The sequence below is a fragment of the Miscanthus floridulus genome, chromosome 18 (assembly GCF_019320115.1).
Source record: "Miscanthus floridulus cultivar M001 chromosome 18, ASM1932011v1, whole genome shotgun sequence".
Lineage (NCBI taxonomy): Eukaryota > Viridiplantae > Streptophyta > Magnoliopsida > Poales > Poaceae > Miscanthus > Miscanthus floridulus.
In genome coordinates this window covers 88,033,101-88,046,523 of record NC_089597.1, presented here as the reverse complement: position 1 = coordinate 88,046,523, position 13,423 = coordinate 88,033,101, and the positions used below count along the sequence as shown (strand labels likewise).

The window sequence follows — 13,423 nt, the reverse complement described above, 5'->3', positions numbered from 1 at the left end:
TGGCTAGGGCTGCACTTTTCCATGAATACGGTTTGTATCCTGGTGAGGAAGCAAGCCTCTAGGTTATCAACTTGGGTCAGGATAGCAAGGAGGGCGTAGTAGTTGATAGGGTCGGCCCCCGTCCTCCTGCGTCTAAACCGATCCAGTGCTAGACATTGACCGATGGCGGGGTGGCCGTAGATGTGGCGCATGGACAAGCAGGTCGCTCGTAGGCTATGGAGGTTGTCCATGGGCCGATCCGAGGTCACAGCAAGGTGGCTGGTGATCTCAATTTGCACGTCGGTTGGGAGCGCCGTCAGTGACATGATTACCAACTTGGATGGAGCAATGGTGTGTGGATGGCGACAAGGCAGAGGGCTGGAGAGGGGGAGCAGCGCGATTGACTTAGGATGATTGAGGAGGAGGCGAGGGAGGTGGCCGAGCAGGGATTATAGTAGGAGTTCTTAAATACACCCTGCGAACTATCGTGGAAACTCATAATGATGACACGGTTTAGATTACCAGATCGATTGAATGTACATAGTTTCCAAACCCAGGAGTCAAAACTTGAAATGGAGGATGCCAACCAACCGTGAAGCCTTGAGCGTCGCATCCTGTGGGAGAGCAACCACTCGGCTCTCCTCTTTAAAATGACCAGTAGGCTATAGAGACCACCGCCGACTAGGGTATTCTCTCATACGTACTCAACTTACCCATCCATCACATCACCTCCTCTAATCCCTACTCACCGGTGGCGACTACAGCGTCGAGCGAGCAATGGGGCATTGGTCATCTGGCAAGTATTCCACTGACTACAAAGATGAGGATGGCATGGAGGTGACTTAACCGACGCCGAGCCCTGAGCGCGAGGAGTATCCGTTGCCAGTGGAGGAGCCCACTGAAGACAATGGGGAGCCCACCGATGACGACGAGGAGGCACTGGCGGCAGCAGAGGAGGTGGACAACATCACTAAGACCATTCTGCCAGGGTTCACCCCCATGCCATGCTACAAGAAGCGCAGGACAACCCTCCATCCCCCAACATGATCATGGAGGATGAGGACGACTCCTCATCGGAGTAGGACGACGATGAGGAGGGCAGCCACAACGGCGACGGTGGGGGCATTGGCGTCGATCAGTAGGTGTTAATTAGTATAGTAGCAGTAGGTGTAGTAGGAACTAGAAGTAGTACAATGGCGGGTGCATTGTAGTGCACTTTTGGTCTATTTCGAATGGCCTCATGTACCCAGATAGTAAATATTATGAATCAATATAATGACGGTTTTAACTATTTTTAGTGCTTTTCATGTATTTTGGAATGTGATTTTGATGAGGGCGCATAGGTAATGGCTTTCTTTGAATAGTGAACACCACTGCGATGAAATGAACTAATTGATATAAACATTTAACAAACACTGAATAAACAAGCGCACTGCCAATTATAGATTGAGATACATCAACATTATTGACATCAAGATACATACCACAATTAACTAAGTTCAAACCATTGCCTAACTCATCTTGTTGCCCTTCTGCTTCTATAACCCTTTTTGCATGTCTGGCTTGTGGCAAAACGAGGGGGCAGACTATCCTTTGGTTATTGATTTTGCATGTCCAAGATAAAAGAGCTGGTCGGACACCTAATATATGGTCTGGCCTCGTCTAATACAACATGGCCGGACTATGCTTTGGTGACATAAAAGATTAGGCACCTATTCCTGGGTCTTGGTTGGTTTTGTAGAGCTAGGCATGGATACATGCATAATAACAGGGGAGCAGTGCTACTAGAAAGATAACATAACATCAAACCAGACTTCATATATATATGTGGAGTACAACAACGATACAAGTTCAGACTACATAACCATGCCCTCACCGACCATAATAAGAGGAGAAACGTGCCACACTACTCAAAGTCATACAACTACTACATAAACATACTAGTTCTAACTATAGATGATTAACATGACTTCATAGTAGTAATGAGCACCAGGCAGCGTACTCGTCCTAACTACAAATATTTACATGACTTGATACTACTAATTAAGTTAATGAGTTGTGCCATCCCATAGCTCTAAGAAACAAGGGTACCAACAGGCACGATCAAAATCCAACGCCTGCAAGGTAAACTTGCCTCAGTTGAAACCAGCAAACCTATCCACCATGTCGAACTAGAGGATCACTTCACCCGCTTCCGCTGTGGTGCGCCTAGAGCGGATCCGGCGAAGGCGAGCTAGACCATGATGGGGCCACCACCGTAGAGCCCTCGGACATGTCTTTAGCGGATGGCAAGTGGGACCTCGATGTTGCAGGAGACCCGCTCCTGCCATGGGGCATCGAGAGTGGATCCAGCGACAGCGAGCTCGACCATGATGGGGCCACTGATGATGGTGAGGTGGATAGCACCGGGAGCAGAAGTGGTGAGCGAACCACCGGTGCCGGTGGTGTCAACGTCATCATCGTGGGTGATAGGGAGACCAATGCCAACCTAGGGGATGGTGTTGCGGACCGTGAAGGTGCCTCCGACGACGGTGAGACCACACCGAGAGCAGTGGTGGTGAGCGAACCACCAGTGCTAGTGGCATCAACATCGTTGTAGTGGGTGACAGGGAGACCAATGCCAGCCTAGGAGACGGCGTGCGGGACCACAATGGGGCCTGCTACAATGATGAGGTGGACCACACTAGAAGCAGCGGTGGCAAGGGAACCAACGGTCCTAGAGGCATCAATGGTGTTGTCGTGGGCAACGGGGAGACAAATGGTAGCCTAGGAGACGGCGTGCAGGAGCACGATTGGTACCAGCAATCAAGAAGGGTACGAGCAGGCATCGAAGTGGGGTGCACCAGTGCATTGCAGGAAGCGTGGACCAGAGCCCAACCATGGTTCCTCGAGGAGGACCTAGAGCGCTTCATGGGGACAACCTTCATGGGAACCGATGAAGAGGTGAAGGTGCGGACTTTGTGAGGCAGTGTGAGGTGAAGGCTTTAATGCAATGCAAGGGGGAAGTGAAACAATGGGAGTGAGGTTTCCATAAAAAACAATGGGAGTGAGTCTAGGCTTTGTACACATAGGGATGCTAGGGCTAGAATAGGCTTGTGACGCGAGCACACCACATTCAACATTACTAGTATACGAGTAGTGAATATTTTAGACGATCGGACGTTCTATCATCCAATGAAGTACGGTGCAGTCCAATCCAAGGAGTCACATGCTCACAGCAGCCGAGGGGCAGCAGCTAGCAATAGATGGATACATAGTTTCATAGGTTCTGATCATCTCCACTCTCTCAGCTATGTTTGAAGCTGCCGATTCAGGAATCCAACTACTCCTACCTTACTACTTCATGCATGCAGACACAGACGGTGCAGCTCCTGTTTGTAGCATAGCCGATCAGGCAAAAGTTTTACTCATAGCTGAGTACAAGAGTTACATGTCCGGCTCGTTCAAATTTACATTGCTTGGACTATCAGGTGAACATACGGTTTACAAGAAATAGGTAAACATTAGGAGCTCTAAAGAGAGAAGGCAGCAGGTATAACCTTCCCTCTCGCCTCTTGTCTCTACTGCTATAGTTTGGGGGCCGTCAACCACCCCATGACTAAGATGTTTGCGTCGATGGACGGTGGGGTTTCGCCTCATCACGTCAATGCGATGGGCCTAGAGGCGACTGTCCCTTGCTATAACAGGCTACTAACGCCACCCCACACGCATCGCACTTGCATGAGAATGTAGGACACGTCGTTCATCAATTACACCATCTGGGTAGTTAAGATTTTAGATGGTAGAACCTTGTGTGATCATGTGAAGTATAGATAGTGCGGTCTAATCCAAGTAGTCATGACAGTCGAGGGGCAGGCTAAGGACTTGCTTTCAATTTCTCTTGGTTTGTAGAGGCATGCATCAAATTATAAAAACCAAATTCTAAATAAAATTATCTTTGATGCATGGTTCTTACAAGTTCAACAAATCTTATCAAATACACGAAAATAAGACGAGTTGGGTTCAACATAGATCAAAGCCACTCATGACTACTACTACTACTGATACAAATGTTGTGACCGAGTGAACTCCATTGTCAAAGTTTTACTCACAGCTCTATACCGTACAGTGTCCGACGAGATCAAATGTGCCACATCCGGACTTTCTTGCAAGTATAGTAAAATATGAACAACTATTTGGCTGCTCTATTTCAGCAGCTCATTTCTCGATGTGAATTTCTCGGAAGGCATGCTCCTCAGAGATTGTGGAGATGTGGCCTCGCCTTACCTCCTGCTATCTCCCGGCATCTGCTAGAATTTGGGCCCATCAGACATGCACATCTGCTGCTATAAAAATAGAGGAAAAACATGAGAGTCATTATAGTTGCCTTGTAACCTTGCGAACTCACCTTTCCTACTCGTTGCCTCCTCCCTAGGACCTCATTCTTCAAACTTGAACCATGTCGGCAGAGAAGCATCCAAGGGAGGAGATGGTGGTGCAGGACCTAGATGTGACTAGATAGGCTCTCCACGTGGAGAACCAAGAGGCAGAGCGACTGTGGTCATGCCCCTCCGTTGTGGAGACGGCACTTGCTGCAGCCGATAGGGAGACGGCTGCGGCTGAAGCCGCAGCAGGTTAAGCATAGGCATAGCTCGCTGGTAAGGCATGGTCATTACCATATCTTCTTATTTTGTGTGGCATCGCACCTTATTAATTGGTACGGTTTTCTCGTTCTTGCTCTTTCAGTCGTCATGGAGCAGCTGAACGCCGCGTCCGTGCAGTCGGCGGGGCCGAACTTCCTTGAGCGTGTCTATGCTTTGCTGATGTGGATCCAGGAGGTAGTGACGCATGGCCTTTGCCATGGGGCTGCATCAGCCCTAGCCTCTGCCCACCTCTGTTTAGACGCGGACTTGCGTGCGGTGGAGCCGGGGTACCCGTCGGAGCTACCGGTCCAAAGTGCTTCATAGGATTTGGATCCTTTGAAATTCCTATTTCTCCTCCATTCCAAAGGAGCCATAAGTTTTTGAGTTTCTTTTGTCCATTTCTCAGGATTCCATTTTGCAGTGTTGGTGGGCCCCGAACAGACGGGTAGATCTACCGTGCGAAAATTTGATTTTCGGTGAAAATTTCACACTGCGCCGAGCAGTGCCGCCAACACGCACCGAAAATTATATGTCTCTCTTTTTCCCTCCGCATAGAAATTAGGTTTACCATGCCATCCATTTTAGACAAGGGCATTTGTGGTACTGTGATGGCCACATAAAAGCGCAAGGAGTCGTCGTCTCCGCCTCCGCCTCCACCTCCATCTCCATCCTCTTGCCACCACCGTCTCTCCTCTAGCTCCAAATCCTAGCCCCATGGCCTTCCTCTCCACTCTCCAGACGCCCCCTCTACCACCCCTCTCTGGACCCTAGGTGCCATCGGCATAGCGGCTCGACTCATCAATCTCCACTCTATAGCCGTACCCTCTCTCATAGCTTTTCGAACCCTATCTAGAGCCAGATCCCCTTCGATTCATCGACATTAGGTCAGCTGACAGTGGTAGGACTTCCTCAACAATGGTATAGGTCGAATCTAGATCCCCTACTTCAACACCTATCATGACCAGCCAAATTTGAACCCTAGCAGGAGCCGGATCTGGTACCCCTTCGTCAACGCCAGCCGCACTAGTTCTGCAACCATGATGACAAGATGGCTATGCCAATGACAAAGCGTAGCCAGGGTACGCAGAGGAAGAGGTACCCAAATTCCTTTTATGATGTGTGTTGTACTATAGTGGTTCGACCTGGGATATGTAGATAGCGATGGGGTTGCATATTTCCTATAGTTGAGTGTAGCTGACATGTGCTTTATTGGATTAATGACTTCCGTATAAGCTGTAGTTACTAGTTAGGCGCTTATTTGCATACTCTTGCCCTCTGTTATGTTGACATTCGCTAGAAGCTTTAGTTAATAAATACCTTTGTAATCTAGATGAATAACCACTAACTGCTTTTGAACGAGAGCGGGAGGCACAAGTCACAAAGAATCATAGGAAGATGGAAGAATCAGGGGTGGTTGTTGAGGGATTTGGTGATATAGATGAAACATATTTAGATTTACAAGATGAGCCAGTGGCCCTTGCAGTTGAGGTGCTTGTTCTACCTTGTATTGAGTTCAGGCGGGAGGGGCTAGGGTGTGGGGGGTGTAGATAGCAATGCAACGCTTTGCTGTCTGGATAGCAATGCAATTTGTACATGCTTCCTGCTTAAATTTGTTTCTCCAATTTTAGCGTCCGGTTTGAAGAAGCCGTAGAAGAGGTGCCGCCAGTAGGACAAAAGGCAGCGCTGAAATCTATCCTAGAGGAAGGCAGTCCAAGAGAGTGAAGTCAACATGACCTGGAGAGTTGACTCATGGATCTGTGAAGAACAAGCAAAATCATGCAAAAGTGAAGTGCCACCAGGCTATAGGATCTCGCTCCTATGTTGTACAGCTACAATCATTTGTAAGTGATGGTTGTGTTTTATTGTTACTCTAGCCTTTGTATAAACAGAAACTCATGTGCACTGTTGATAGAAGCAATAGTGGTAGGAGCCTAAGGCACCCTTTGGAACGCAGGATAGGAAAAATGTAGGAACAGGAAAAATACAAGAATATGATTGGAATGCATGTGAAAAATAGAGGAATTTTGTTAGAAGGGGTGTTTAGTTTTGTACAGGAAAAACATAGGAAACCAATACAATGAGGTTTCACTGGATGTTTTTTCCTTTGTTTTTCCTTTGAAAGTTGAAGGATAGGAAACTTTCCTATGGTTTTCCTTCCCCCATTTCTTCCTGTGAACCTAAGGCCTCTATGGTGCTGATTCCATAGGATTACTAATTCCTACATTTTTCCTTTCGAAATCATATGAACCAAAGGGCCCTAAATTTGGCATCATCATTTTATTTTGAAGTTGCAATACATGTGCATTGTGCTTATGTAATACATATCTATAACATATTGTTTACTGCTTGAATTTCACAGTATATAATCCATATCAATACCTGTGTGTTGTGCTTATGTAGAGGGTGTTTGGTTGAGGGCCACCGACCGCCACGCCACAAACTGTGTCTTGCCATAGAAACCGGAGCAGTTGTTTGGTTGCTGACTTAAATGAGGCTGCCACAGCTTTACTCAGTAGAGAATGAGCCACAAGAGTGTAGCGGATGAAAACCCCGCCACCACCACACCTCGCCATAGCGTGGCTATGTGTGGCCAAGATCCAAACAGCCCCATAATCCATATCAATACGAAACCTGTGTTACTTGTTATGAAGTAATCTCTTGGGTTTTCAATTAAAGTCCTCTTCCACTATCTGTAACCTAATGTTTACTGCTTGAATTTCACAGAAAGCTATGAAAACTATGAGAGCAGAACCTATTACTGATGGGCACGAACCAATGACAAGTGCTGATGTTGTTTCCACTCTAGGTCAGCGGCAACACCCTTTTTTGAAGAATGCTGGTATCCCAACAAGCTCTACTAGAACAGAGACATATGCGGAGAGAATGCTTTGGGAATAGCTTGTTGCTAAACAGGAAAGTTCTGCTAACCTCGTTGAACAAGTGGATGAACTAAAGAGGAAGATAGAAAAGACTAAAAGAGAGTTTGAGGAGTTCAAGATACAACAATAGGAGGCGTACAATAAGCTACGTGAGGATATCATATGCTTCAGCTCTTCTTCTGGTAACTCTTAGTCGTCAACTCTATTGGCTTGATGCAGTGAATATTTGTGGTTTGATGTGTGTACTCGTGTGCTGGTTTGATGTGGTGAAACTATCAGCGGGTTGCTGCTGATGTGTAAACAGTAATATGTTGTATTTGATTGTCATGTTGAATAATTATGTAGTCAATCTATGCAGCAGTGATGATCTCGAATTACTTTTATGATGAACTGATTGTTGGGCACGTGGTAGAACCTGGGTAGGCCACGTGATCAAATAAAAATGCGACACATGGACGAACCAGTGCATGTCATGTTAAATAGCCATGGCATGACACGTGGGCTAATAAAAATCCATCACGTGGAAGGAAGCCATCAAGCCATGTGGACGAATAAAAAATGAAACGTGGATGGACAGCACCGTGACATGTGGTCGAATATGAAACGGCCACGTGGACCAATAAAAATACGACACATGATCCAATGAAGAAATGACACATGACCCAACTGCAACACGACACGTGTGCTAATAGAAAATAGACATGTGGAACAACGGGGGCCCGACACATGGTCCATTAAGAACCTAAAACGTGCAAGAACCAAAGATGACCACGTTGTCCAATAACAAGGTGACACGTACCTGAACCATCTCCAATGCAACCGGCTATAGCAGGTACACATGGAAAGCATCTCCAACGGAAGCAACCGCCAGCATGGCTGCCCCTGCCACGCATGCCAAAGCAGTTCTATGACGATCAGTTTTCATCATAGATCTATCCAATTCTATGACGATTTTCTAGAATCATCATAGAATTGCAAGAATGAAGCGACTTCTATGATGAACCGTTTTTTGTCATAAATTCATCATAAAACTGAAATTATAACGAATTTGGCTCCTTTAGTGACGAAAATTGATCATCATAGAAGTGGATATTCCTAGTAGTGAAGGTTGAGGCCCGTTAGGCCTAGGCGAGGCTCGATAACCGTTTCAACTATAAATACAAACAATTAGGGTTTCTCATTTTCACTTCTCTTTCTCCACTCAGACCGAGCGGCGCCACTCCTCGCATGCGACCTCTCTCTCCCTCTCCGAGAATGAGCCACCTCCCTCTCCCTCTCCACTCTGGCCTCCGTCTCCCTCTCCACTCCGGCCTCCCTCTCCCTCTCGGTGGCACGTAGGACAGTGGCGCTATTGACGGTAGTCAACAACCATTATAAATCATCAATATAATGCGTGAATATGATCACCAACATAGGTTTAGAGGTTTAAACTAACAAATTCCACAAGTTTTGGTGAATCTGTGTTTTCAGCAGGGTTTATTCATAAATCCGTCAAGGTGGACCTAAACGTCAGAATTAATCGCCCTTATCCATGACAAAAATAACTCCAGAAGGTTCTAGAGGACTCCAGGAGGCAAACCACCGAAGCAGATGGTGAGAGGCAGCCCGGCCCCACCTATAGGCCGGCCAGCCCCTGGGCCCACCTGTCAGCCCCCTCCTTCGAATATCGGTTCTCCATCGCCTTAGGGGTTTGCATCTACGCCGTTCTTTCAAGTTGATTTGATCCAAGGGCTCAGGATTGACGCTCTTCCCTATATATACCAGCCCCTGCCACCCCTGGAGCATCAAGAACCCTAATCATTCAAGAGATCAAGAAACCCCGATCACCCTCAAAGCTCCACTATATTCTAGGGCATAGCTAGCTAGGCTAGATCTAGAGGGAGGCAAGCTTCGCTTGGATTCCTGATCTTGTCAAGAGCGTGGCTTGGTATAGCCCCTTGTATCCTCTTTTGTATCTTTCATTATTGATATGTTTGCTACAATTGATTTGACATTGTTCTTAATATTATTCATGTTCCTAGTTATCATGTTCATCGTTTACTTTGATTATATGCTTAGTATAGCTAGATTACCATTATATTCAAGCATAAGTTCGTATCACACTTGCTCTAATGTACATGGGGGTGAGTGGTCGATATTGTGTAAGCATGGTGCTTATACGTTGTTTACCTGCGGATGCACCCTATATTCCAAGCCATGTGGTAAATTGTGGATGTGACACTCCCGTTGAGTCCTCTATAGTCCACTCCCCAAATATAGGACAAGTAGGATCTAGTTACAAAGGAAGACATGCTCTGTTCTTGATTTTCCTTAGTAATATCCCTTATGTGTGGATATGAAGTTAATCTTAGCCATGACTATTAAGTGTAATTGCACTAATCAACGTATGCTTTGATTTGTAATTAAGAATGACTTAAGAACTATTCCTCTAATTTCTACTTAGCAATGCTAATGTCATAGAAAGGAGTACTCTAAGTGATCATTTATCATTACTTATCATATTTATCTCTTGACTTACCCCTGTTATGAGTAGAAGTTTGGTTATGGTTTACTTCTCCATCATATGTATAAGTTATCAATATATTCCAACTGCATATCCTTTCCTATGGAAAAAAATATAAATAACGATATCTGGAATACTCTCTGGTGAAGTGCTATAATGGTATATTATATGTGCGCTTGCATATCCCTTTATATACATATTTGCATTCTTTCTAGTCACAATAAAATACTTAAGTACTTCTTAGTGTCATTCTAGAAGTGACGCTAAGGAATGTCAATAAGCATTTATGGCATCATAGTTAGGGATGACAACTTAGCAAAAGTGATGCTAAGAAATATCAACAACATTAGGTGGCTATTTAAACAAGTGACAAGTTAATAAATACCAACAGGTGCGTGGGGCGCAGGGCGGCGGCGGGGCGGCCCAACCTGTTGTGCGCGCCTCTCCTCCCTCCCTCCTTCGTCGCACAACCAGCGGAGGCCCTGGTGCGGCGGAGGGACCTCCGTGGTGGGCGTGGATGACGACGGGGAGGTCACGTCAGCAACCTCGGCGGTGGATCTGAAGCAGCCGCTCGCGAGGCCCCTCCTGATGGCGGATCTGAAGCTGGAGCACGGCGTGGAGCTCGCGCCAGCAACAGAGGCGGTGGATCTGCGGCGAGCAGGCGGATCCAGCGCGAGGCCTCCTCGTCTCCACTAGATCTGGCTGCATGGGCTCCACCGATGGCGCCTCCAGGTGCGGATCCGATGGCGGCGGCGCGTCGAGGTACGGATCCGGTGGTGGCAGATCCAGGACGGCGGCGGCATGGCTGGGCTCGACGTCAGGCCCGTATGGGCTGGTGTTGGGCTCGGCTTTTTTTATTATTTTAATTCAATTTACGGAGGCGGAATTAACCGTGACCTTTGATTGGAGGCGGTTGCTTTGTCCGCCTCCGTAAATCGTTTTTTTACCGCCTTCATAAAGATTTATGTAGTAGTGTAAGCAAGTCCGAGAAAAAAGGGCTAAGAAACTAAGTGGCACTTTTTTTAGGGGCCAATGAAATAATTTCCTCCCAAATATAAGAGTAAGACATGGCATGCAATAATTGTTGATGGTGGAGTATCTATTTTGATTAAAAGAACAGATGAATTCATATATGGATTCATAATGAGACATGGAGTGAAACAAGAGAGCTAGAAGAGTACAGGTTTAGCTGTACTATGGTTGCATCTCCAACTGTCCGTACAATACACACGAGCCACCTCGTTGGTTTCTATATATACTGCTAGCAGTCAAAGTGTTGTATGGGTAACGTGTTAATAATGGTTAATGGACATTGCAACCGAAGGAAGCACCTTCTGTGTATCATTGTTGGAGTAGTTCGGCCCTGGAGGCCGTGGTGCCACTGCCACTACACGCGTTCAAGACCTTGGCTGCACTCACTGGGAGTAATATGCAGCCTGTTTGTTTCGGCTTATACAATCGTGTCGTGGATTATAAACTACAATAATATTTTTTTTCTAACACCAAACCAGTTAGCAGTACTTCTGGCTTATAATTTACGATCGTTTCAGCCGAAACGAACAGGCTGATGGTGTAAAGTTTTGGGATATCACATCGGGTGTTACATGGAGGTATCGTATGGGGTGTTCGGATACTAATAAAAACCAAATTACAGAATCCGTCATTAAACCACGAGACGATTTTATTAAGCCTAATTAATCCATCATTAGCACATGCGTTACTGTAGCACTTTTATTGTCAAATCATAGCCTAATTAGGCTTAAAAGATTCGTCTTGTAAAGTAGTCGTAATCTGTGTAGTTAGTTATTTTTTAGTCTATATTTAATACTCTATGCATGTGTCCAGATATTTAATGGAATAAGAGGTAAACTTTTGAGAGGAATTAAGCAAGGCCTAAATGACAAAACGACGGAGCTGCTGCTGGGCTGCAGCCTGCTGCAGATAATGTTCCGGTATGTACGTATCCGGCCCAATCTTAGCCGCCGCAGCCGAAGCACTCCTATATAGGGCCTCGCCCGTCTGCCGTCTGCCGTCTGGACCGTGTCGACCGTCGCTGCAACACCCAAATATACGTGTCCCGCACGTTCTGAATCTGCTCGGCCTTTTAATTGCTCGTAGTCGCTGAACTCAAGGCGGGCTGGGGGCAGCATCCCGATGCATGCATGCGGTCGGCGATGCCACCAGAGTACACCAGAGTACCAGACAGCCGGCCAGCAGCGTCGACAACCGAATTTTTTATAATTTAGCCTTTTTTTTTCTTTAAAGTTTTTCACAAATAGATCCTGACGGAAACAATTCAAAAAATAGATTTTTAGCTCGGCGTTATTGTCTCTGGCGTCGAGCTCCTGGATACGGTCGATGACCTGTCAGGGGCTCAGTGCCATTCACTCTGGCGCCGAGCCTTTAATAACTATTGGGCCCGCGCCTTTCCTCTCTTCCTCTCCCTCTCTCGCCCTAGGAAAGCCGAGCTCCGCCGTCGCTACCGCCGCCCACGCCCTTGCCTCCACCGGCCGCCCTCGCCCGCGCCGTGCCCGCGCCGCCGCACATGCTCCTGCGCGCGCGCGCCCCAAGGCCGCCCCGCGCCGCGCCCCACAGCTGCGCCGCCCCTCGCGCTGCGCCATTGCCCGTGCAGGAGCGCCGCGCCCCGCAGCTGCGCCGCCCCTCGCGCTGCGCCATTGCCCGTGGCTGGCCGCCGCGCCGCGCCGCCTCCGCCGCCCTCCACCGCCGCCCTCGCCTTAGCCTCGCCTTGGCCTCCACCGTCGGCCTCGCCCGTGGCCCTCCTTGCGGCCCTCCACCACCGGCCTCGCCCCGCCTTGCCGCCGTCCACCGCCGGCGTGCCTCCCGCGCCCGTTGAGCCGGACACGCTGTGCAGAGCCCCGGGCATCCCGCGCCCTCCGCGCGCTACCGCTGTCGTCGGCCGCGCCACCGCCGACCCCGCCACCCGCAGCGGCCGGCCGTGCTACCGCCGACCCGAATCTTTGGCCTGACCCATGCCCATCGTCCGCCGGCCCGGAAATGTAAAAATTATGAATATGCAATGTACCTACTTAGTTGGCATTTGTTAATGTGATGATTCAGGTAGTTGATTTAGTTAGTGATCTAGTGAGATATATATGTAGATAGATAGAAACATAGATATATAGGTACATAGATATAGTTAGATAGCTACTTAGATATGTAGTTATATTTTTAGTTAACTACATATGATCTAGCTATTTAGTGAGTACACTGTAAATATATACGTAGTTATTATCTTGATTACTTAGTTTGTAGTTAGAAAGTACTTGTTAGGTACTATCTATCGTCTAATTTGGACTAAAGGACATGTGTTTCGTTACATGTTTGAATTAGATGGACAACCTAGTGACCATATATCATGGAGGCACCGTTGAAAGCGATCGCTATGGATATATTGAGTTTCTTGACATGCAAAGCATGCC

General features: G+C 47.4%; 1 protein-coding gene across 1 annotated transcript; it reads right to left on the bottom strand.

Moving 5' to 3' along the window:
• Window positions 1-12,462: 12,462 nt before the first annotated feature.
• Window positions 12,463-12,867, bottom strand: LOC136524134 (uncharacterized). Its single transcript, XM_066517597.1, has one exon. The coding sequence runs from the start codon at window positions 12,865-12,867 to the stop codon at window positions 12,463-12,465; it is 405 nt and encodes a 134-aa protein (XP_066373694.1).
• Window positions 12,868-13,423: the final 556 nt, after the last annotated feature.